The 25,611-nt window shown below is 46.6% G+C and overlaps 1 protein-coding gene across 6 annotated transcripts in view; it reads left to right on the plus strand.

Moving 5' to 3' along the window:
• The window catches only part of MYO7A (myosin VIIA), a 108,119-nt gene that overhangs the window by 34,378 nt on the left and 48,130 nt on the right, over positions 1-25,611 (plus strand). For 2 of the 6 annotated variants that reach the window (XM_037376427.1, XM_037376430.1), the window contains exons 1-15: positions 4,267-4,287; positions 7,418-7,531; positions 8,494-8,646; positions 11,673-11,690; positions 15,127-15,311; positions 16,785-16,906; positions 18,470-18,612; positions 18,714-18,827; positions 19,705-19,858; positions 20,497-20,573; positions 21,477-21,596; positions 22,844-22,986; positions 23,362-23,572; positions 24,054-24,189; positions 24,578-24,684. In XM_037376427.1, the coding sequence (XP_037232324.1) occupies positions 7,433-7,531; positions 8,494-8,646; positions 11,673-11,690; positions 15,127-15,311; positions 16,785-16,906; positions 18,470-18,612; positions 18,714-18,827; positions 19,705-19,858; positions 20,497-20,573; positions 21,477-21,596; positions 22,844-22,986; positions 23,362-23,572; positions 24,054-24,189; positions 24,578-24,684 (1,782 nt within the window). In that variant the 5' untranslated portion in view covers positions 4,267-4,287; positions 7,418-7,432. Of the gene's footprint in view, positions 1-4,265; positions 4,288-7,417; positions 7,532-8,493; positions 8,647-11,672; positions 11,691-15,126; positions 15,312-16,784; positions 16,907-18,469; positions 18,613-18,713; positions 18,828-19,704; positions 19,859-20,496; positions 20,574-21,476; positions 21,597-22,843; positions 22,987-23,361; positions 23,573-24,053; positions 24,190-24,577; positions 24,685-25,611 lie in introns of those variants that run through there. The other 4 variants (XM_037376429.1, XM_037376431.1, XM_037376428.1 and 1 more) reach the window with 3 other exon arrangements.

Below are 25,611 nucleotides of genomic sequence, written 5' to 3' on the forward strand. Positions count from 1 at the left end.
TGGTTTGTTGTCAAGTAGAAATTCAAGTTTTTTCTTCCTTTCATACCTTTTCTTGCTGCTGGTGGCAACTGCGCAGCTAAAGGCGAGTGTAAAGAATAGAAATTAGCAGTTCTAACTGTCCCTTGGGCTGTTCAGCTGTGGATCCAGGAGAAACTCCATTAAACTGAGAAGGGTACACCCATGTAATCGAGAGCTGAACTGAATCAGACAGGTGATATCTAGAGGTGGTGATACATGGTTTTAGCGGAGCACAGACATTATACTGCCCAAAGGATTCAGGTAGCTGCTGAAAGTCTGCACTGGCATAATAATGTGCTGCGATGCACCGATACATTTAGATTTCAGTCTGCTCTCCAAATGACATTGAAATTTGGAGCTGGGGGAATGCCTGTGTTTGCATTGCACTTGTGTCTGTGTGCACTGAGGATTTTCTGCTTCAGAGACTAGCAGGAAGGAAGTAAAGGATTCAGCTTGGATCTAGCTCTCTGGAGACCTGGGTATGTGATTGTGCTTGTTTCAGAAAAAAAAAAAAAAAAAAAAAAGCTGCATAAACAGGTTGTTTTACATCAGTTGTCAGTGGAATGGCTCACAGATCAGATCTGGCCCATCATTCTGCAGGGTATCATCTTTCCTTTTTTAGAAAAGTAAGTTCAGTACTGCAGGGAGTAATTGGGAGGGCACTGCTGACCTGAGTCCACAGACAGCTTCCGATAACCAGTGTTGTTCCACATCCTTCAGCAATTTACATGAACGTCAGCCCTTATGGACTGCCAACAGCCATGCTAGGCGTAGGAGCCACCTTAGCTAGCTTTTGACACCTGACAGTAGATTTCTACCTCCAGACTGTCCTCTTCACACACCCCCTTTAGGTCAGTATCATCCGATCTATTTTAATTGCCTGCTTTATGCAGAGGTGACCATAGAATTGCCTCTTTCTTTCACTTTAATGTAGGATATAATAGGATAGGATAAGGATAGGATAGGATAGGATAGGATAGAATAGAATAGAATAGAATAGAATAACAGAATAGACTATTTCAGTTTGAAGGGAACTACAATGATCATCTAGCAAAGATCTTGATGCCTTGCTCAGAGGTGGGCACATGCCCTGGGTTGGTTGAGTCCCACCTGACCTGTCTCACAGAATAACTCAGCTTTTCAGTGACAGCTGAAAAACAACTGGTTCAAGAATATTTCCTCAGTCTTGGCAGTGTCTGATGCATTTTCTTTGGGTCTGAAAAACAGGTTGGGGCAAAGAAACCCAAGCTTTCCTTGAATTAGGTGGTTCTCCTGCTGTGAGGGTGTTTCCTGCAGGTGGCATTTCCCTTTTTGATCCAGCAGTGGTGTCCACACCACCACAGTAGCACTTAACAGGAGCTCAGGTCTCCGCAGCAGCATAAACCTACTGCCTGGGTCACATCAGTTCCTTAGGATAAGCATTTGCCCCTTACTATGCGTGTGCCCAAAATGTGTCACAGCAGGACCTTGATCTCAGCTGTGCCTGCTGCTGCAGAGGTATCGTGAATCATCAGATCAGGGTCCAGCATGGCTCTTTGGGCTCATACTTCTATCTCTTCAGTGGAGAGTCTAATGTTACCCCGGGGAGCTGTAATCTAAACCGGATGGCATTGCTGATGGGCTCCCAGCCAGCTAAGGTTCGTTTCCCTCCATCGTGTCCCTCCCCTTATTGTCCTAAGTGTGTTTCTTTGTTTCCCACATAAGGCATAGCATGTTCCCTTAGAAAAAGGGTGCTGATAGGAGGCTTAATGCTGTTGCTCTGCCCCTTGATGCATACGGAGGGGAGGCTTCTTTCCAAGCCAGGTCATCCCTTCGGAGGGACGGGATTTCCTGTTTCCAGGAGGCAGCATGCTCGGGCCATTCAGACAGCACTGCAAATGCCAAGTGCCGCTGCCTAACACATGTGAGACTCTCTAAGAGTCCTCACAAAATCTCCTGCTAGCAGTGGAGCAATGCAAAAAGTACACGGTGGAAATGTGTGAAATTACAGACCTTCAGCAGCCCCAGCGTCAAGGGAAAAATAAGCACGCTCATGTAATAGGACTGCAGGGACTGGATTCAGCCCTCTGGGCTCCCATCTCTACTTCGCTCCAAGGATAAGCTAGGACAGATCATTCCCACTCCCGTGCTCCTTAGCTTACTCTTTGGCAGCACACAGAGATACCCGGCTTCAGAAATATGGTACAGAGTGTAGCTGAGCAACGATCATAACATCTGCTCCAGTGCAAAGTGAGATAAATACATCGGCTGCTCTTTCTCGGATCTGCTGCTCCCACACTGCTCCAGTTACGCTGGCACAGCAGTGAGGAAAGGTGTGCTGATGAGCAAAGAGCCCCTAAGACCCAGCTGAAATCCAAAGAGCCCACCCTATGGGTCACTTTATATATATTTATTCAGTCCTTCCTTCCACTTGCATCCTCTCATTGATTATTAGCTTTGATTTTACATCTATCTTGTACTTTCTAGGGGAGCAAAACCACAGTCATTTACAGCACTGTGGGTTCAGGTCATGCTGGAGGTAGACATTCCCATGAGACTGCGACGTTCCATCTATGTCTCCTTCTCCCTACATTACTATTGCACCTCATGTACATATTTGCTTGCTCCTTTGGTAGACATCCATCTCATTAATCTCTCCCCTGGCTTCTTATCCATGAGACTTGACCTCTTCCTTAATTCACCTGCACTGCTACAGGAATTAGACACCTCATTGTTTCTTTATAATATAGCTTAATCCTACAAATTATCTGTCCTTTGGGCAAAGGTCACCTCGCTGTTGTCACTGCTGTTCAGTGATGATCAGAAGTAGCTCGGTATGAGCTTGTTATTCCCATCATCTGCTGCTGTCCTTGGTGACTGTGTCCCATCAAGGGGACATATCCAGCCTTCTTTCAGCTAGAAAGCTTTCCACCAAGAATATGTTCTCTGCATCATGAACAGATGGATTCAAAACCCCGTGCAATCAAGGCACCAGTAGAGTTTTGCATTAAAATAGTGATAAATGAGAATGGTACGGAAAGCTCATCAGCTGCACCATTATCTGGTCATGCATTGCTCTGGTCTGTGTAAATGACATCGATTTAGTATCAAAATTTCTATGACAGAGACTGGGGCCCAGCTAGAGTGGCCTTAAATTCTCTAAATGAGTGGAAAAGCCTTTCTTAGATGAAAATGAGAAATCTTAAGTGTATCAAAGATAGGACAAGAAAAAGCAAATCTGGGGTGACTGTAAAATGCCTTGTGCTCTTCTGGTTGGGCCAGCAGTCCTGATCAGTCCTGACTAAAACAGTCCTGCCTACATAGAAGGAGAGGTTGCCGGAGCGGGTCTGCAGAGCAGTCAGGTGCAGGGTCAGTGCGACCTCATCATCTCCATGGTCCTCATGTTCAGCACATTTTCACCCACAGCTCAGGCTCTCCTCTCACCTATAGGCACAGAGGCCATGCTGCTCTGCACACCTTCCACTCAATTATTTAAAATTCAGTTGCTATGGTTCTACTCAAGGCGATCAGTTTAAAGAAAATGCAGATGGCCTCTGGTTTTGAGTTCCCGCTGCGCTTTGGTTAATTTGGTATGTAAAGGTATTAGGTTAATTAAATGCCATGTGTTGCATGGGGACTGACTGCATTTGTGGATTAATAAGTACACGAGTGTGTTCTGTGCTGTAAGTCCTCAAGCTGGCAGAGGGTTATTTCACTAAGAAAGGAAGGTAATGGGGAGAAGTCATGGGGAAATGAAGAGGTTTCCTGTTAATGCTGCAGTCGTTTTTCAAGAGCGGGTCATTGCAGTGCCCTTCATGTCTCTGACCCAGTATCACCCCTCACTGGAGAGACTGGAAGAATTTCAGTGAAGAGAGGCAAAGTTGTTCAGTTGGCTTTGAGACTCCTGCAGTGCTGGTCATATGGAGGGAGTATGGTAGCTGGCCAGTGGAGGATCATGGCAGGCGCATGGAAGTTTTTCTGCTAGGAGAAGTTCTTTACCAAGAGCCATATTGTGAATCAGGTGAGAGGGTGTCCTGCAAGCAGCAGGCATGGTCACGCTGGAGGTCTAAAGCAAGCTGTCCACAGCTCTCTGGCATTCATGGTGGAATACACGTAGAAAGCAGACAGAGAGACAAATACTACTGCAAGGTTTTGGAGATGTTGAAGAGGAAGAAAGTTGTTTTCGTTCAGCCATGCCCTGAGGTGGTGGAAGATCAGGAGAGAGACCAGGGCAAATGGACACTACTCCGCAACGTCAACCAGGCCCTGAAGCCCACGACCATTTTAGCGGTAAGATAGGGGGTCCCACACTCCGAGCATGGCTGGAAGCTTTCAGGCTAATTTGAAATTGGTCTCACTCTTTGTTGGGATCCTTATACTGCTTGTGTGAGCTTCTCCCACCTTCTTCACTAGTCTTTGCTCAACCCCCAGCACTGCAGTTCCCCTGTGGTGCAACCTTCTTGCTTTTTGCATTTGGAAGCTCCTCCTAAAGATCCTCTTCATGACTCGTGTTGATCTGTGTGTGTGTGTGCACCCATCGTGGTGTTTCCTCCTTTTGCACCCCTGTGTGGTTGTCACTGCCTATAGCTTGTGAGGTCCTGAGGGTCTGCCCCAGAACGTTTGGAAGGGCACTAGCACCCAGCAGCTGCGTTGAGGAGGAACAGCTGGACCATGCTGATGCTGCAAAGTGGCTGGTGGTTTTCTCACTTCTCCAGTACTCTGTTGTGCATGTTAGAAAATAAACTACATCAGTCTAGGCATGAGGCAGGTTATGCAACTTATAAGCCAGCCTGCCCAAGCTGTCAAATGCATGAATCACCCCGATTTTCCCTGAAATCCCCAATATTTCTGCTGCTTTTTGGGCTGATCCAAAGGCGATTGTATCAGCGGAAGGAGTGTGACTGACTTCCACGGCTTTGATATCAAATTGATTAAAGTCAAGGGAGGAAATAGGTCAGCATTCTTAATAAGTGATGTTATTTTTTAACCTCCCAGACCTTTCTGAGCTTACCAGCTTAGCCCATCCCATAAGACTTGCTTTTTTCAACAGTATTAAGAACTGCACTTTAATGTGTTTAGAAAGAGCATTTTGAGAGGATGAGCACTCTGTGCATTAGGCAGGCACAGCACAGGAGTCCTCTTAGCGCTAGTACAGTATCAATTTACCTCGGGTAGAGCAGGCTGCCTTTTTATCTCAGCTGTGTGGTAATAGAACATATGAAGCAGGCTGCTTTTACAGCTGTTGAAAACTAGAGATTTTTTAAAAAAACTAGCATTACATTTCTTGTTTTCTTGATTGAGAGCAATTTTTAACAGTTGCTGAGGTGTCAAGAAGGGCTTTCTGTTGAGCAGAACTCTTCTCTTGCTGACACCTTGATTAAGTTACCCACCCTGTGCATGAATTTGCTCAGCTTTGCAGCAAAGGTAACAGTGCTGAACACTCTGAAATGCTTTAAGAGTCTGGGATCAAAGGATCTAAGAAATAAATATTAATATAGTTGGATTCATAATGTATCTATGCTTGACTTACTGTATTCATTAGCTGTTTCTGGTTGGGTTTTGTTTTTTTTTTTCCTTTTTTCCTTTTTAACTGAGTTATGAGATGTGAAGGTAAGGCAGTTAATGGGAAAAAGGTCTGAATAGTATATTTTTATGAGCAGGGTAAAGATACTTGCAACAGTGCTGTAGCGCAACCCTCTGAGGAAAAGAAAACCCCAGCTAGGGGCTGCATTTGAAGCTCCATGGAAGCAGGATGACTTTGTTAATATCCTGGGTGAAACCTAGCAAGCAGCTGCCAAGGGTGGAGTCTTCCAAAAAATGGCTGGGGACTCCTCGTGTGCAGTGTTTCTCCACGTGCGAGTCTCTGGATGTAGCTTTACATCCCTGCGACACTCACAGCTTAATACCGCTCGCAGTCCTGGTGTGCGATGACTTGGATGATGGAGGTTTCATCATGGTTTATATTGCTAGATGTCTCCCGGCCCCTCCACCTGGAGTGGAGCTGAAGGTTGTTCAGCAGCTCGTTGGGTCAAACCAAATCTATAAGCACTTTGTCCACAGAAATGGTCGATAGTGGATGCTCAGGAGAGGGGTTATATCAGAGCACATGCAAAGTGATCCCTCCTATTTTTCACTTTCCCTTCTCCCAGCAGTTTTTCCGTAATTCCAAAGGCAAGTAATGCATTTGCATTGTGCTTAACAGGTACAAGTGGAGCTGGCCCCCAGAAATGTGGTGTTAGGTGGGGCTGCAAGTTCACAACATTAAACTCAGCTGCATGAAAAAGTACATTTACTTGCTTGATGCAAACATACCTGACAAAAATTTAACTAGATGGCTCCCAGTTTTAGCACCATTTCATGTCGAGAATAGGGGTAGGAAATAATTCTGCTGTGTTCCAAACAGTGTAGGTCTGCTTGGGAGTTTAGTTTGGGGTTCTTTGGGGTTTTTCTTTTGTACTGAGGAAAACAGCTTCTTTAAAAGCCTTTTTGCATTCAGGTAATTTAATATCCACAGAGCTGATGAGCAGATAGTCCCTGCCCAGCAGGACTGACAGAGGTCTATAGGATCACCAGCAACATGGAGTGAGTGGATAGGGGTCAACTGCTTGCTGTGTCTTTCCAAAACAAAACCACAGAGGTCTCAAATGAAAGAGGTAAAACATTTGAAACATGCAAAAGGACATTTTCATGCTATTTGTAGCTAAATAGCTTTTCATGCTATTTGTAACTAAATAGTTTTTCATGCTATTTGTAGCTAAACTCTTCCTTTGAGGTTATGGATGCTAAAACTTTGCACAGCTTCAGGAAGCAACTGGACATGCTCACAGTAGAAAAAACCCACTGAGAAGTATTAAATGCAAAAAGCCCACCTAGAAATTGCTGTAGCTGGAAGACCCCCTGAAGAAGTACATATATCAACCTCTTTGGTATGTTCTTAACCCTTCTTTAGTCATTCCTTTTCACCAGTCCCCAAGGTAGGGCAATATATATTTTATAGTGGTTATTTGCAAGGAAAGGATGTGCCACAAGCCTCCAGACAAAGCTTTCCAGACCTCAAAACTGTCTCCTAAGCATCGACTTTCTAGCTTTGTATATTGCACAGATGGAAACCTCTGCCTGAGTGGGCTTTTCTGCTCTGCCACCTGCTTGCTGCTGGATTCAGTGTGTGGCCAACAACCACTCATAAGTTCATGGCACGAAGACATGGTGCAGTGGGTGCCTGCTATGTGGAGCATGCCCTGCTGCTATCACCTTGCAGGGTGTTTCCTGAGCAGCTGTGAAAAAGGGATGGTTTGTGGTTTGCAAAGTAATTGATTTGATTCATACCAATGATTTGGATACAAAACATGAGCAACTTGTATCCCAAGGGATGCTGAACCTTCTGCAGCCCTGAGTGTAACTGTCCTCTCTTCCGTTCCAGGGGGATTATGTGTGGATGGACCTGAAAACCGGACGGGAATTCGATGTCCCCATTGGAGCAGTGGTTAAACTGTGTGACTCTGGACAGATCCAGGTTGTGGATGATGAAGGCAATGTACGTACAAAGGGTTGTGATGACCCTTCTTCAGCTCTACGGCCTGGCTAGACCAGGCTTTGTCACGGACTTCTCCTATGTCCTTGGGAATCAGCTGTGCCATAGGTTTCTATTTGAATGTGTCCCTACTTTTGTGGCTGTACTGGGAGTGAAAGGTTGAGAAGCTTCTTGAGCACAATGGTAATAGAAGCCTCCAAAATACATTTAGATAGTGCTTTGGGCAAACCCACCCTGACCTGCTTCTGTTATCCAGTCTTTCCTGACCTCCTACAGGATGTCCCAAAAAATGGTTCCCCTTCAGGTTCCCACCTCTGCTTCTGGCTGTTTCACAGTAACACCTCTATCACAAGCAGAGCATGACCTGAGCAGGTTCTCTATCATTTTTTTTCCCCCCAGGCTGAGATAATTATGATTGCCGTCATTCCCTTCAAGGATGGTAGAAAGAGATTTGGTTTAGCAGGGTCCTTGTATCCAGTTTCTAGTGGCTTTTGAAACCCTTTAGAAGTGATCAGTCTAAGCAACATTGTCAATAAAAGTTGCCAACCCTACGCATCCCTCTCCTTTTCTAAGTCATCTTTTCTCTGCTGAACAGTATTTTGTGGCAGAGGGTTAACCAGTGATGTGAAAACACAGTTGTGTGAAGGGAAGAACAAATCTGCTGTTTTGTAAAAACTCCCCTCGTGCTGGATGTCCACACTGCCCTGGATGATACTCCTGCCAGGATGACTCGTGTCTCATGTCTCTTTGCTGCTCCACTAAACCAAAAGATCTTTTCCTTCTGCTATGAATATTTCAAATTAGTCGCTGCCATGCACCAGGAATAGAAGCTGTGGCCCATGGTGCTAATGCTCTCCCCATGTATTTTCCTCCTCCTGGTCCTTCTGCCTGGGGTGGGCTGTTTCTGTCTCATCCCAGTGGTACTTCATGTGACTTACCTTTCTCTGCCCTCGCTCTCTCCCCAGGAACACTGGATTTCCCCACAGAATGCCAGCCACATCAAACCCATGCACCCCACCTCCATCCATGGGGTGGAGGACATGATCCGCCTGGGTGACCTGAACGAGGCAGGAATCCTCAGGAATCTGCTGATCCGCTATCGGGAGCACCTCATCTATGTGAGTGTCCTCCCCACCTCCACCTCTTGCTCTGCATTTCACCCTCCTCTATCCTCAGCTCTGGGGAACCCACATAGGGGAAACCCTGATTGAACTGAGCATCTGGGTTTCTACCTTCACCTGGACCAAAGGGGTGGGGAGCTTCTGCACTATGGAGGACACACTACAGAGTTTATGGATGCCTCAGTGAAAGACCCCATGAGTTAGGTAATGAGCAAAGTCCATGTCACCTCACTGTGTAGCCCTTGTAGAAGTTTTGGGAACGTGCCTGAGCTTTCTGCACGCACAATAACCAGTTCAACCCAAGCCATGTGTGTGTTGTAGTAATCCTAAAGCAAAAGCCTTGGACAACTGCGTGCTGGATGTGGCCCTTCTGCCTTCTCCCTCTGAACCACTAACTCATTCAGCCCAAGTGAGTGAAGGCAACAATTGCTGGAGGTGCAACAGTGGAGGAAGGATGAGGAGGTGCCTGCATGAAATATGCATGGGAACAATGAAGTGAGGAATTCCCAGAACAGCTCTAAAATACCTTCCCCACCTGTGTTTATGACTTATTAGCTCTGGGTTGACTGGGGTCCCAGCAGCTGATCTCTGGGGGGAGCAGTATCCTGCCTTGGCTCAGCTCAGTCATGTCATGCCCAGTGGACCCCGTGCAGCCCCTTGCCAACCCAACAAGACATTCAGAAATTGAGGGTTTTACAAGGAGACAGCCAGAACTGCATCTTTTTTTTTGCAATAACATTGCAAAGGCCACCTCCCCAGCAGGACAAGAGTCAGCACCCAAGTCTGTGCACTGGTTTTATCAGTGTGCTATATGCTGGGTGGTCTGGTGCACATTCTTAGGTAGAAGTGCAGAGCATGTGTGTGTTTGCCACTAGCTAATGTATTCAAACAGCCTATGCAAATGTGGAAAATCTGTATTGCTTTCAAATCCTACAGTTTTCAGGCACTCAGGTAAGTGCCTGCTGTGCCTTTGAAGGCCTTTTCAAAGCCACCTGGTACTCTAATTTTTAAAAGGCTCTAGAGACTACTAGATTTTCAGGGCAGAGGGAATTGCAGTGCAGTCCAACTTCCCAGGTAGCAGAAGCTAACAGACCATACCCAGGATTTTATCTGTGAAGTCTGCTGGTTTCTGCTTGATGTCCAGTGCATTTTGATAGGATGGTTTTGGGTTAGAGCTGGGCAGTGGTGACCACACCACTCTGTTACGCAGGCTGTTCATATGGTTGACAGCTCCCTGCCCCCAACCCTGGAAGATAGCCTTCTCTTCTTTCAGAGATGGAGTTCAATCCTAGAGGAAGGCAACCTGGCTGCTGAAAAGGCACCCATACATCCCCAAAACTCGGAGGAGAATAGAGACCCCCAAATTCCTCTCTCATTCAGACGCCTTATTATTTATACATGATGGCTATGTCCCCTGTACTGTCAGTTTAGAGAAATAGGCATGACCTGAAAACTATTCACACATTAGATGAACTGAGTTACTCCCTGGAGCTTCAGGGAGCCACAGCCATTTATAAGGATAAACTAGCAAAAGTTAGCCACCCAAATTCATGCTTGAGGTGGTGTCTCCATGTGCACTAAGCACCCGTGGCTGTCACCAGGGATACAAATACAACCAACAGAGCCAACACTGCCTTTCAGCTGGGCAAACATAGGTGCCTGTTGGATGAGGTGACTGCTTTAGAGCTGGCTGAAGCTTGGGTATCATAGAAGAGTTTGTTGTGGAAGGAAAGTTCAGGTTGGAGGTCAACAGTCCAACCTCCTCCAGCTTAGAGCATGTCCATCTTCAAGGCTAGATGTAGTAGTCATGCAGATAACTAAATTCAAGCAACCTGAATGCCAACCAAGTACAGATAGCACAATATTTGTAGCTGATTGGATCATTCAGGGAACATGTACTTATCCATGGAGCATTCCCCCTTTTCCTTCTGTTTGTGGGCACCTCACAGTGGTACCAAGTGGATTCCTGCAGCTCTCCTTTGCTCTCTGAGAAAGTTGGGATCATGTTGGATATGTTTTCAGTGGTGTCCATGTTTCTCTCCTGGGGTCTCTATGTCATCAGGCAAGCACTCATTGCCTCACTAAGTGAACAGAGGTCCTCAGGTAAGATTTCACCTGTGCAGTATCAGATTGCCTGTGAATATACCCAGCTTTTTCACGAAAGCTCTGCCTCTGAGCTCCCTCACCAAGCTATTCACAGGCATCCAGGGGGATTATGAACACAAACGAGCACTGGGCAGAGCATTGTTTGGCAGCATCGTACTAATAAGGGCTAATGCAAAGCCCAGCTTCTAACCTGGAGGTGAACGTGGGTGGTGATTTGGGCTGAAGTGACTCAGCAACCATGTGGTTTCTCTACAAGTTATTCGGGTCTGATGGTGACAGTGCTGTGTGTCCTACAGAGCTACTGCATAAGCGATGGTCACATTGCACAAAGGGATTTGCATCACAGAGCTTCCAGGTTACTGTGCCTTAATTTCTCCATACCACTAACGGCTTTCGCATGCCAGCCCATGATCCTGGGCACAATGCAGCCATTACAGCCATCTCAAAATCAGAATGACACTCTCAAAGTGACATAGAGCGCATAGCTTGATGGAGTGGCACCTAAACCACCTCTGTCTACATGTGTGTTGTTGGAGGCTCAGGTACTCAACTTTAGAGCTCATGTTTTAAGAGCGGTGGCACTAAGAGGAGTATATTTGTGTCAAAGTTGGTAAATATTAGTGGTAGTTTTTCAGACCTGAGGTACCGCATGGATACCATGTGGTTAGGGAACACCCAGTCTCTGAAAGCTTTATTTTCTGTGGTATAATATGCTCTGCCTTAAAGGTAGTGAAGCTCAGTGTGACTTTACCTTCACTGCTTGGAAGGATTTCTGAGCCTGCTGAGTAAAGGGTGACTTTCTCCATAGGACTTCAGTCCCTCTTGTCTCCTCATCTCCTTAGCTTTGTGGAGAGTTTAATTCTGCTCTAATAAAATATAATTTTCTTTTTTCTCCTCCCTCATATTTTACTCGTAAGACAAACTGCGGTGGGAGGGTAAGTATGACTCTCGGCACTGTCATTTGCAATCGCTGTCATGCCTTCCACTGGATCACTTGTTTCTATTCACCATTGTGGCATTCTCATTTACTTTGCACCATCATTGCTGCTGCTTCACAAATGCACCAAAAGCATCAGCCACTTTGTCACAGAGCTTGACCCTCATGGTGAAGTTGTGACACCTTCCCAGAGCTGGAAAGTCCCCAACCCGTGAATGTGGTCAAAGCTGTAAGTACTTCTCAATAATGACCTCAACTTGAAGGAGAGAAACTTCTGCAGCAAAATAATAAAAACTTCAACAAGGGTTTGTGGCCCATGGTTTGTCTTGCATGGACTAAGAGAAACTATGCTGAATAGTAAGAGTGTCTGGTGGGGAGTTTGGACTCGTGAGTAAGGTTAAATCTGTTTATCTGGAGACAAAACCAATGCCTGCTGCTGCTCCCGAAGGGCTGCCAAAATGCAGTAGTATTTGGTAGAGCTTTGACCCCATAAAAATCCAGATGAAGTCAGCTGTGGTGTTCTGGGTAGCAAGGGAAGCAAGCTCAGAAAGGATTTGTTTGGGGCTAATTAAAATGTAGGTCATGTAGGCAGTAATGAATTTTCTCTGAGATGTGGTTCCTGTGGCCAGCTACGGCAGAGCCTCTGACTATCAGGAAAGCTTTATTTCCCCAAGGCAGAAGGGCTTTGCCCTCACCCATCAATAGAAACCCCAGAGACAGTATTTCCTTGGAGGTGCCCTTTGGCCCCTCATCAGCAAAGCGGACAAGGTTTTGCATTCCGTCAGCTGCAAGAATTGGGCAAATGGTATTTATCAACTAGGAATGACCTACAAAACCAGGCAATAGTACAAGAGTTTGTGCTGACAAAGTATTTTGTGGATCACAAGGGAAGGGTCAGTGAGAGCATCCACAAAGCATTCCTGCAACTAATGGTTAACTGCTTTAAAGGTCTGGCTGGCTGCGTTCAGGACAGGGCAGACCAGTGTGACTGAAATGCAGGGATTTCAGAGATCTCTGCAAAGAGTTGGCCTTTTTGGAGAAAGGCACAAGAAAGATCAGAAATGTCCCTAAAATCAACCTGGTAGTAAGTATGAAGAGGAAAACAGTCTTCCAAGTATCTTGCTCAGGACTGGAAGGAGTTTGGGGATGCTTTGAGAATCTTGGTGACACAAACCCATTCAGAAATTGAGCTCATTCCTTCTCCTAAGCACTGAGCTTAGCTGCTCTGTCCCTGTTGAAGGCTGCTCTGGGACTTCTCGGCTCCCTTTTTTCAATGCCACCTTCCTCTAACATCCAGTCTACATGCTTTCACAGCCAATTTCTATCCTTTGGATTTCTGACAACTTTCTTCTTGAGCTTAAAGAACTTTTTTTCCTTTACTGGCACGTAACCCCCTGTTACAGGGAAGGCTATTGTGTCCTTTGTCAGTTATCACTGTAAAGTCAAACCTCACTGGGGACTGAGCAGAAAGTTGCTCCCTGGTGTTGGCCATGAAGCTAGAAAGTGAGAAGTCCTTAAGGTCTTTCAGCATCCCTACTATAGCACACAGTTGCCACCTACTGGCTGCCTTTCAGGAAGCCTGAGCTGGTGGCAAGTGTTGTGTAGCTGTTGTCAAACAAATGATCTCGCTCTACTCAAGCCCTTTCCATCAAGATTGAGGAATGCTGGGCCTGGTGGGAGAAATTCAGCCTAGGGCTTCCATCTCCAAGTCTCCCTTTCCACTCCTCTCACCAGCAGTGTTAGGTTTCTTGCTGCCCACACAAATGAGAAAGTGAGGAGATGAAGACACAGACTCCTGAATCCAACCAGAAGACCTTTTATTAGTCCAAAACCCACGCTTATGTATCTTTGTTCGTTGTTCACGTGCAACATACTAAAATATCATTGGTTAATCAATAATGTTCACACACTTCTTGGCTACATATAATTGGTTAATTACTAAGCTACAACGCACTGAACTTCTTGCATTTTTTTTCTCTCTTCTTTCTTATCTCTGTCAGTTTCATGTTCAATCGCGCATCCACTCCAGCCTTGCTTCATATCCCATTTTTCTTCCAGGCATTCAGCCAACCTTATCTTACTTTCTTTCTTCTTCAGCCTTCAAGGTCCTTCACAGGCATTGTGGCCTCCAGCACTTGCTGTAAAGCTCTCTACAAACAGCTCAGACTTGTTCTCTAAATCAGCCAGTTTGTAATATGCACAAGAAGAGGAGCAGCTAGCAGAGCACGGAGAGATTTTCTTCTCAGTTTGCAAGCATTCTTGCCCATGCCATTTTGCTGCTTCATGGCAAAGGCTTATTGTTGTTTTTAGGCCACACAATTAATTATTTTTATGTTTAAATGATTTTTTTTTCCTTTTCTGAAAAGGCTATATAGACAGCAGTGGGACAGTTTCACAGCTGGTCCCACCAGAGAAGAAAAGTGAGATTAATCTTGCAACTTTAGCTGCCAAAAGTTAACCTAGAGAGGGTGACTTGGCTCCTTTGAAGTCATGGAGTGAAAGCAGCCTTCACCTTATGCCCTTTGGGTGGCCTGAGGTGGAGCCGTGTCACTTGCTATAGACACTAACAAAAGTTAGCTGAAGTCGGCAGAGACCCTCATTCTCTGCCTTGAGCTTGGGATGTGGCCAAACCTTCTAACATCAGAGCTGCACCTGAGTAAGGTCATGAGCTCTTCGATGAGAGGTTTGAGAGAAATGTCTCCTGGAAGGGCAGAAATGAAACAGCAAGGCACTACAAGGGGATTTTCTGCCCAAGGCTCAGAGCAGCTCTGCTCATTTGAGTGCCACAGAGAGCATGGGGTGGACCAAAATTTCCAAAATTTCAGAAGTAGTTGAGAGGGGGTGTGTCAGGACTTGGTGGGCCATATCCATGTGCACAGGACAGGGTTTGAACTGCAGCGTGGAGAAGTTTGGTTAGGCAGAGATGGTAGAGAAGAAAGTATTGCAGAGGGAGGCTTAGCAGCTCTGTTGTGGATTTATAAAAACAGGTTAGACAGACATCTGTCAGGAATGCTTTGGATCCATCTGGCCCTGCTTTGAGAAATGGCAACAGTCTTCAGATTTCTTTCATCTCTGGTTTCTCATAATTTGTGCAACGCAATAGGTATGTGTGGATATGTGTTGGCTCTTATTTGCAAATATAAGCTTGACTTGAAACTCTGAATCTTAACTGAGTAGCATCTAAAATATGAATTAAGGCTTGAATTCATGCTGTGCATGAGCAGGGCTGAGTATGAATTGATTTAGATAGCTTGGGACCTCTGTTCCAGTTTTGCTCCAGGCTCCATCCTGCAAGCATCTTTGACTTGACCATCATCTTTCATCCAGCTTTTGAAAAGCCTTGATTTTTCTGGCATCCACACTCCATCCAAGCTGCCAAAGCCTCTCAGCTCTATCTCACTGTCCCCATAAACCTTCATGTGCTTCTCCTCCAGACATACACTGGCTCAATACTGGTGGCAGTAAACCCCTACCAGCTCCTACCCATCTACTCACCTGAGCAGATACGCCTGTACACCAACAAAAAGATTGGTGAGATGCCACCACACATCTTCGCAATTGCGGACAACTGCTACTTCAACATGCAGCGCAACAACAAGGACCAGTGTTGTATCATAAGGTGAGTTTGTGAATTTCCAAATGGGCCATATCCTGAAAATGAATGCTGAGCACCTTCAGCGTTGGTTGAGAGGGAACAGCTTATCAAATAGACTCGGCAATCTGAATGATCTATTAGATCTTCCATCCACATATTCCCAGTGCAGAGGTGGTCTCTGTGGTCACTGTTCCTAGTAAAGATGTTTTATCGCTCCTTTGATACTTACCCTACAACCCAATAGATCTCATGTTACCTTTAACCTTCCCTTTTAAATTTAAACTCAATACTCCTATAGACATCAAAGATGCAAAGATCTATATGTTCTGCACAAGGAAGGGCAAGGGACAAGCTTGATCACTGGACCTGTTGTTCACATTGCTGAACTGGTGTCTCCGTGCATGGCTCTGCTCCGGACTGATCAACCTTGGGCACCAAGAAATCCCTGGTCACAGTTATGGGTATAGTTCATTCCTGTATCTGTCCCAAAGGGTGATATGATCCAGATTTGGTTCCCTGAGTCCTCCAACACGATCCTGTCAAGTTCTGAGCCCTCAGACAGTCTTTGTGCTTTCAAGACACCACTTTTCTCCGAGGCCTGCCTACCCTAAGTTTTGTTGCATAAAAACATAACTTGGGAGCATCCCATGCACAGTATTTCAGGTACATGGGACTAAAATGCCATGCAATAATGATCACTTTGCAGCACTAAAGAAGCATCAGAGGAGAGTCATGGCCAGGCATGATGCAGTGTGACAGTAGTCAGCCAGCCCTCAGAAGTGAGGCAATTTGGCCATGGAACCAGGGCTGGTTACTGAACACCAGGAAGGTCCATTTCAATTACTTATATTGGCTCTCTCATATATCAGGCTGTAGACTCACACTGAAAGATGTCTGCCCAGCTCTTCCTCTCATACCATCACAAGGTAACAACAGTTATCTTCCAGTGGAGAGAAAGCTTTGAGGAGTAACTCTTGCCTCCTGCCCCACGATCTTCTCCTCTCCTACCTGCCCATTGGTAGGGCAAGCCTAGGGGACCTGTGAAAGTGTCTTTCTGCCACTTAAAAGGCAGTATTTCAGTCTGCTTTGTGGTGCATTTTGGTGGTGAAGATGCCCCAGGGGACCAGCTAGCCCCTGGATCATAGGGTCATGGTCTGGTGTCCACAGCTGGAAAAACACTGTCTGAAAGTTCTTCATGACCTTCTCACTGCTGATTGAATGATGGTATTTGCTGGAAAGACCCAAACCCAAGCAACAGGTTGGGCCAAATGGGCTGTAAAACAAATCTGGATCTTGCCTGGAAGCTGTCTGGTAGTGTGCCCTACCATTTGTCCTACAACCAGTTCTCAGGATGCTGGAAACCCATTCATATTGGCCTCACCCTACCTATGCTCACAGAAGAGGCACAGAGACAGCAGTCCTTTTGGAGACAGAGAGAGGGACCCAGGCAGGGATGCAGCAGGCTTTCACTGACCTCGGTTCCTGTTGTCTTTGCAGCGGTGAATCCGGAGCAGGGAAGACAGAGAGCACAAAACTGATTCTGCAGTTCCTGGCGGCGATCAGCGGTCAGCACTCCTGGATTGAGCAACAGGTCCTGGAGGCAAATCCCATCTTGGAAGGTGAGGCCCTCAGATAATGGAAGCATTTTTTTGTTGGGGAAAAAAAAAAACACATCAGATTCAGGAACCCCAAAATATGGGCAAATGTAAGTTACTTTTGTTGCATTTTGAGTTTCAAAAGTGACAAAATAAAAAAAAAATCAGAAGCAATGATATAAACATTTGTTAAAAAGAATATTCATTTTCTTTCCACCTGAATTTACTTTTCGCAAGACTAATAATCATTGATTTGGGGCCTCAAATTTTCCATTAATATTTTTGACCACTATTGCTGAAAGTGAAGCATTTCAGCTGACCTGAATTTTTTTCCCAATTGTTTTATTTACTTAAAATTGAAAATACTGGGTTTTCCACTTAAATCAGTACTTTTCCCAAAAAATTTCAAAACAGAAACCTGAATTTTACCTAATTCTCTGTGTAGTCTGTGATTTCAAAAATGCTGATCACCAAATACACAAAGCTCTTTTGAAAAATCTCCCCACCTCTTCCAGTGCTGGAATTATAACTGTATACAGAGCACCCATATCCTGTAAATGCTGCATTCAGCTACCTAGATTTTTGTTTTATTTGACCACAGCTGCAAAAATCCTATTCTTTGCTGGTTCAGCAGAACATGAGATTAATTTGACCTGAGCTTCACAGACCAAACACCTTGTGCTAGCAACACACAATAGCAAACCCCACCTTTTCCTTCCAAGATCAGTGAATGGCAACAGAATGTAGAATAAGAAATAAAGGCAGTTCAAGGAATAACCAGATAACGATAATCAGCTTGTGGCCTCAGTAGGTTTCAGTTATGGCATGAAGGACACAACAAGGTTCTCAGGGCACCTCAGGGCTGCCTGACCACTGGCATTGCACAGCATCATGGTGCATGGCATGCACTCAGGGCGGTTTTGAACACACTGCATCACTGCTAGGGTTGAAGGGAAGAGATTTGCAAATGCAAATACATTTTAAAGATCTCCATCACCTGCCAGCAATCCTGGAGCATAAATTCCAGGGCATGTTGGCCATGGTGCTCATGCCAGCAGTCCGCACCCACACAGAGGACAGACATGGGTATCTGTGTCCGCACAGTCTGTTTGCAGGGAGAAGTCTTCTGCTGAGGGTTGGGTTAGTCCTCTATATTTCACTGAAGAGCCAGCTCTTTCCTTTCCCTCTCAGTCACCAAATCACTCACCAGCAGCTCTGTCATTTCCTGCATAGCGTCACCTTGCACGCTGCGGCATCCTCCTGCCAGCCTTGCTCAGCCCACTTGTATTTCATCGGCTGCTGCCAAAATCCTGCTGTCCTAGCCCTTCTTCCTGGATAAGGTCACCCCATCCTCATGGCTCTTTCTCTGTGATCCTCTCTGCATTTCCGAGGACAGCCATCTGCAATATATCCTGTTTCCCCACACTGAGACGGAATTGAGCCAGCCAGCCTTAAGGGAAAGGCTTTGGGGCTGCTTTTGACCCCCTCAGCCTCACTCTTCTAGGTTTTTTTTTTTGCCCATGAAACCAGATCCATGACCCTCTCTGCATCAGGTCCTCTCCAACCCGCTGTGATTCCTCCCTGCAGCTTTCGGGAATGCAAAGACCATCCGTAATGACAACTCCAGCCGATTCGGGAAGTACATTGACATCCACTTCAACAAAAGGGGAGCCATCGAGGGGGCGAAGATTGAGCAGTACCTGCTAGAGAAGTCCCGGGTCTGCAGGCAGGTAAGGTGATGCACCTGCAAGGTGTGGGAGCTGGCAGTGCCCCGGTCGACCTTTGCAGTGCTGTTGTCCTCGCAGAGCTGACACGTGCTCTTCTACTGCAGGCCCAGGATGAGAGGAATTACCACGTGTTTTATTGCATGCTGAGAGGCATGACGATGGAGCAGAAGAAGAAGCTGGGTCTTGGGAAAGCCACGGACTACAACTACCTTGCGATGGTGAGAGCGCAGCGAAGCAGAGGTTCAGTGGGGCGATGCAGTGAGAGCTTGTCAGCAAGGCAGAAAGAAGAGAGCGGTGCTTTCTCTGCAGCCAAGAGCTGCTTTGCTGCTTGTGACCTTCCTGAGTCTTAGCCACAGGGCTTGTGGGACTTGTTTGTCCCACCACCACAAGCTTCACAGCCGTAGTGCAAACCCCTAGCCCCTGTGTATAGACTGGGTTATTTTCACTCTTCCTGTGGGGCAGGGCAGAGGCTTGGATGCTTTTGGTGTTTGGTGCCCAGACCACTTGTTTGGAAATAACCAAGGTGTTAGATATGACCCAATGCTCTTGCAGCAGCGACAGACAGGGAGGAGTGCGTGGCTGGGTGGCGCGTTCTCAGCAGCACACAGTGCCAGGCTGTCTCTGCTCCACATGCCTGACTGAGCCAGTGATCTCCAGCCCCACTCCCTACGTACCAGCATGGCAATCCAGAGGAGCTGGTAGAAGCAGGTGTAATTTAGGCTGGCCCGTCACCAGCAAGATGGGACCCAGCTTTCTATCTGGATGAGTGGAAGCCTCTGGCACATTTCCTTCTCAGTCTTTATCCCCATCTCAGGGAGCTTTTTCTCCTCTGCTGACTACAGCCAGGCACAGGGTAGCTGGGGACAGCAGGGTAAGTGCAGGTCACAGGGCTGAGCACTAAATCATAGTATACACCGAAGGGCAGAGCCAGATCCACAGGTTCAAAATCTTCTTTTGCTCATCCATCCTGTGAACAAAAATGTCTACTGATTTAGGATGTCTACTGATGTAGGGGCAAGCCCTGCACAGGTTAGAGTTATACCCAGGTGCTCTCGGCTTTGGCCCACGCACTGTGTGACCTCTTTGCCTCCCCAGGGTAACTGCACAACCTGCGATGGCAGAGATGATAGCAAGGAGTACGCCAATATCCGCTCTGCAATGAAGGTCCTTATGTTCACCGACACGGAGAACTGGGAGATCTCCAAGCTGCTGGCTGCCATCCTGCACATGGGGAACCTGCAGTACGAAGGTAAAAAGGACCAGATATGGGGATGGGGTCCAGCACACCTCTGCTCTTTATTCTGCATGGTGAGAGGGAGCCAAGCTCAGGGACGGAGGGCTGTGTCCAGACCACCTGCCATGGTGCCATGCCAGGGACTCAGGTGCTCATTGTGGCATGTCAGAAAGGGTGAATAAGTCTACCTGCGCACCCTGCAGGGCTGCCAGACTCCAGTATCCCCAGCGACATCCACCTTTTCTGAATGTAGGGAGGATGAATACGGCCACAGGCCATTCAGTAGACTCAGGTTCTGCAAGGAGAGACTAATGGAGTGTTTGACGAGTGCCTGTGTGGTTGGACATGCCTTTGTAAACCGCCCTGCTGCCAGAAATGGCACAGTGATTTACAAAGCCTCTTTGGAAGTCAGAAAGCTAGAAACATTTTTACCCCACCAGTCATTTAGGGTGTCTGGCAGAGCAGCGTACAGGTCCTTTGCAGCCAGCAGCAGGACTCCAGGTGCTGCATGAGCTTTTCTCTCCCTTCTGATGGGTAGATTTTGACTGGCCATCACACCGAGGTGGTGGACTAGGACCCTTTCCCTCACCCCGTCCACCTTCTGCAGAGCCACATCCCTTGCTGATGGCTTTCCTCCTGCTTTCTTCCCCCAGCTCGGACCTATGACAACCTGGATGCCTGCGAGGTTGTTCAGTCTGCGTCGCTAATCACTGCAGCATCATTGCTGGAGGTCAGTGGCTCTGCGGTGCTGCTGTTCCCTTTCTGGCTTGTTCCCATATTTGTAGTATTGTGGCAAAGCTTCCTCCGAGCCAGGCTCTCCTTGCACCACCAGCTCTAGGAGGCTGAAGAGACCTGGGTAAGCCATACTTTGCCCTGTACTGGCTGCATGAAGGTGGATGTCTCCATCTGAGCTGGGTATCTGAGCTTCCCCTCATATAAGTGGAGAGAAACAGAACCTTTGGTGGCAAGTCATCCTAAAAAAGGCATCCAAAAAGCTCAGTCCCTAAAAAACGAGTGTTTCTCTCATTGGGTTCATTGCAGTAGCTGAGACAGAGATGTCACTTACACTGTGTGTATCTGAAGTGAGGTGAGGTTGCCCACACCCAAACCATCCATACAGTGCTTTGAGCATCCTTCAGTGGCCTCCCCAGCAGGTAACAGCGCTCCCTCAAGGGACACCATCTCATCTCCATAGGCACCGCTGGTCCCAGAGTATGATCCACAGCTGTCTGCAGGCTGGTTTTGTGTACTTTAGGGGGTGGACATTTCCCTGGCTTGATCTCAGAAGTATGAAAAGGGGTCAAGGGGATGCAAAGCTACATTCATGCTGGTAGGATACAGCTTTGCAGGCTTTGCTTTGTCATCTGCTCTCCCCATGCCTCATTAGCATCTGACATTAAGTCACAAAGACAATTTCCATGGTAAAACACTGTATAAAAGTGTTAACTACTCTCTGAAAGTACCTGTGACATCATTTGAGATATTTGCCCTGTATAGCTGAGAAAAGTCAGTTACCACCAGCCATGGGGGGCTGCGCTGTTCCTCTCTGGCCACGCACGTTCAGGCCAGGCCGTTCTAAGAACACCTTGTGTTTTATAAGGTCAGCAGCAGTGTTTGGTGGTGTCTCTGCCAGGTTGACCCTCAGGACGTGATGAACTGCCTTACCAGCCGGACTATAATCACCAGGGGTGAGACTGTCTCCACCCCTCTCAGCATGGAACAAGCGCTGGATGTGAGGGACGCTTTTGTAAAGGCAAGTCTTTGGGCATTCCCTTCTGCTCCTGTCGATAAATAGAAGAAATCCGCTACTTTTGAGCCCAGGGCGTCCAGTGCCCAGGAGAAGTGTCTCACTCGGTGCCCACATGAGCTCAGATAAGCAGATGGCCTTGAAACTGTGTTGTCATTGGGATGGACGCAGAGCTGAGATGGAAGGAGAAGGTTAGATAGCCTGGCCTTCAGGGGATTTGAAATCTGGGCTTGAGACTGTCTATACTCAAAGGTGACCTATGGAAGGGGCCAGCCTTCTGAGATGACTTCACCTCAACTTCAGGAAAACATCCCAGCTTAAGCCCCAGGGTTAGATCCCCAGCTGCTATAAATCAGAGCAGCACTACCAACACCTGTAACACCCACACCTGAATTGCAGGATTTGGGCATGTCTGCAGCAATAAATAAAGCTGAATTTCACAGTAGCAGGAACAGAGCAGTTCAGCAGCCATCAGAGCACTTAAAGCATTACCTGAGGCTTTGGGGTGATGGAGGTTGATGGGGTGGGTCTGCATCATTGCTGTGCTGTTTGCGGCCCCACGTAAGGTTGCAAAACAAGCATCAGTGGCATGCTTTGGCCAGCTTGGTCTCCCTGCTCTATCTGTGGGGAACCGGTAGATCAAGCTAGCTGGTATGATACCTAACTAGTTTGCAAATCCAGGCAGTGACTACTCTAGTGGTGATGGGTGTTTGAATCAGGCTCCCCTCCTGGTAGCACTGCTGTAACTTATACAAAAGAAATTAATAATGCTGTAAAACATGGAGTTCTGGAACTGCTGAAGCAGCAGTAGCTGCTTCATTAAATCAGCAGATTGTTCAGCTGGTGCCACAACATTTAAGTCAGCACCTTGCCCAGGCGAGATGTCCTTGGCTTGTGTCATATGACTCTGCTGATCTGCAGAAAGAGATGTTTAGAAACCAAGAAAAGGACTGTCTGGCTTTACAGCAAGCCTATAGATCCAAAATTTAGGAATATCCAAAGCTGGGATTTTGCTTTCAATTGTCTTTTATCCAGGCTTTCAGGTCCATTTTCTTTGATCTACATAACAGCTGCTGAAGCTTTAAACTATGCCAAGAGTCTGGCATAGATGTTGCCGAGTGTGTCCTCAGGGACTGTCCAGTTGCTGGCCATGCTTTAGGGAAGCCTGTGCCATCGTGAATGAAGTGGTGCTGTGGACTAGCAGGGCGACCTGCTAACCTGTCTCAGTGACCTCCATGTTTGGGACATTGCAGGGAATTTATGGGCGGCTTTTTGTGTGGATCGTGGAGAAGATCAATGCTGCAATTTACAGACCTCCTTCCCAGGAACTGAAAAGTATCAGGAGATCCATCGGCCTCCTTGACATCTTTGGCTTTGAGAACTTCACTGTCAACAGGTATGGAGCCTGCAAAAGGACAACCAGATCTTAACATCCCTTCACCAGCCCAAGCTCAAGGTCTTGCAGTCCTTTCACTTCTCCTGAGGTGAACAGGACTGGGCCAAGTCTTTTTCTGTATGAGAGATTATCAGAGCTAATCATTTTTATGTGGGAGCAGACAAATTTCCTGAACTTTTTGGTTTAAGCTACACACTTATAATGGCTATTAACATTTTTGGAGAGAGAAACTGGTTATCTGAACCGATAAGGAAATTCTCAGCCAACAGCAACCTTACTGAGTGGTTGATGTGGTCTGAGAGTATTGCTTCAAGCATGGAGAAAGATAGACCATGGTGGATCTAAAGTGGCCTTTCCTTGACCTTCCCTCCACAGTTTTGAGCAGCTTTGCATTAACTTTGCAAATGAAAACCTGCAGCAATTCTTCGTGCGCCACGTCTTCAAACTAGAGCAGGAGGAGTACAACCTGGAGAACATCAACTGGCAGCACATTGAGTTCACAGATAACCAGGATGCCTTGGACATGATTGCCATCAAGCCCATGAACATCATCTCCCTCATTGACGAGGAGAGCAAGTTCCCCAAGGTGTGTTTTGGGCTCAGCCCTGCTGCCAGTGACTCTCTGGTTTTTACCCCCTTTGCACTTGCATGCTGGCACCCTGTGAGAGGTCTGATCAGCCCCAAACACACATTCATCTGTGGGTTGCCAATGCATAGCTTTTATTGCTCTGTCACATTTTCTTCCATGAGTATCACAACCAAAATTAAAACAAGTTAGCATTTCTGCTGGAAGGACATGCCTGCAAGAGGCTCGAGAATAGCCTTTGAAAAAGTTTAAGAGAAAATAACATTATATATACTCCCTTTGGAGCACTATGTTGAATATAGCACAATATACTAGTGATATTTAATCAATTTCTTTAATTTCTGCACTTGAGATACCCCTTCCAACACTTCACAAAATAAATACACATTGTCACCCAAGACAAAAAAGAAATGCACTATTGATTGGAAAATTATTTCAGTTGGACAAACCCTGGTTTAACATCAGATCTTTTCCTGCATAGGGTACAGATGCCACCATGTTACACAAGCTGAACTCCCAGCACAAGCTTAACACCAACTATATTCCTCCAAAGAATAACTACGAAACCCAATTTGGCATCAACCACTTTGCTGGAATTGTTTACTACGAAACAAAAGGTATGGGGCAGCTCCAGTGGCACTGCAGTTGTGAGGGGATGCTCGGGGGAAGGTGATCTGCTGCTGCATTGGAGCAGAGCAGGACTGTGCTCCTTTCCTGGATGCAATGACTTGGCCCTTCAGTGGTGTGTATGAGCTGCAGTTTGGTGCTTTTCCGTTTGTGTGTGCCCATGACAGAATTGCAGTGCTTTGCATGACATGCATCTTTGATCCAGTCTCAAGATGCACCTCTTTCTTCCTTCTCTTGGTCTCCCTTTCTCTGCCCACTCATCACTCCCACTACCTCCCCAAGAACAGCCAGTATTCCAGCAATCCAGCGGCTGCTTGTAGAGCACATACTGCCCATGTTGCACTGTGTCATCTCTCTATTGTCCCATTATTTTTCTAGGTTTCTTGGAGAAAAACAGGGACACGCTGCATGGAGACATCATTCAGCTGGTGCATTCCTCAAAAAACAAATTCATCAAGCAGATCTTCCAAGCAGATGTGGCAATGGTAATGCAGGCGGGAGAAGACCTTTATTCACAAGAAGGGGTGTTCTTGGGGAGGAGTGGAAGATTTGTAAGAGTCATATTGCTCTGATGCTGTTTGGGGTGTTTCAGACCTGTTAGTGTGAGCCAGCCATCAGAAAGCATTAATGCAGAGTCACAGGTACACCCATGCTCACGCCCCCAGTTCACTGCATTCAGCTCGTCAAATATTATTTTGCACTGTGATTGCTCCTGTCTTGTGCAGGGTGGGAGCGATAAGGTTTGTGTTTGTAGAAATCCAAGAGAGAGCTAGCCCCTTGAGCTGAATAGTCCAGATCTGTGTATAATAGAGTGAGAAGTGAAAACCAAATACCTGTAGACCAGAGCAGAACGAATGGACAATCCAGCTGGCCCTTAAGCACAGCAGCAGGACTGGGAGGGACCACCCAACAGTCTTGTTTGGCTGTAAAGACAGCAGAGAGAGGGGACACCAGTTGCACAAGCTGAACTTCAAAGTTCCCCTTTCCACATCCCAGTCCTCCAGGAGCATATGTGCTTACTCCATGCTCAGTGTGGGAGAAGATCATGTGTGCTGAAGCTTTGAAGAAAGGCACAGTTATTGCTTTAACCCTTCCCACCCCATCTGAGCATTTATTACTGGGATATCAGCTTAAATGCTGAGATTAGTGACTATTTCCATTAAAAACACAAATATATGATGTTTTCTTGAGTAAGTTGAACATCTACATCTCCCCACTAAAATGTCATCAGTCCCACTCCCAAAATTGAAGTACAAACTGTTTTAAACTATCAACCTTGCAGAACCTGAAAATCTACACAGGTAGGTCACCATGGCCGAATCCCCCAGTCCTTCCCTGGGCAAAGCTATGGGACTGCCAAGGGTGTGGGGATACAATTTTCCAATGCAACCAAGTTTTTTAGAAGCTGGAGT

This window comes from Falco rusticolus, chromosome 2, assembly GCF_015220075.1.
Source record: "Falco rusticolus isolate bFalRus1 chromosome 2, bFalRus1.pri, whole genome shotgun sequence".
Classification (NCBI taxonomy): Eukaryota; Metazoa; Chordata; class Aves; order Falconiformes; family Falconidae; genus Falco; species Falco rusticolus.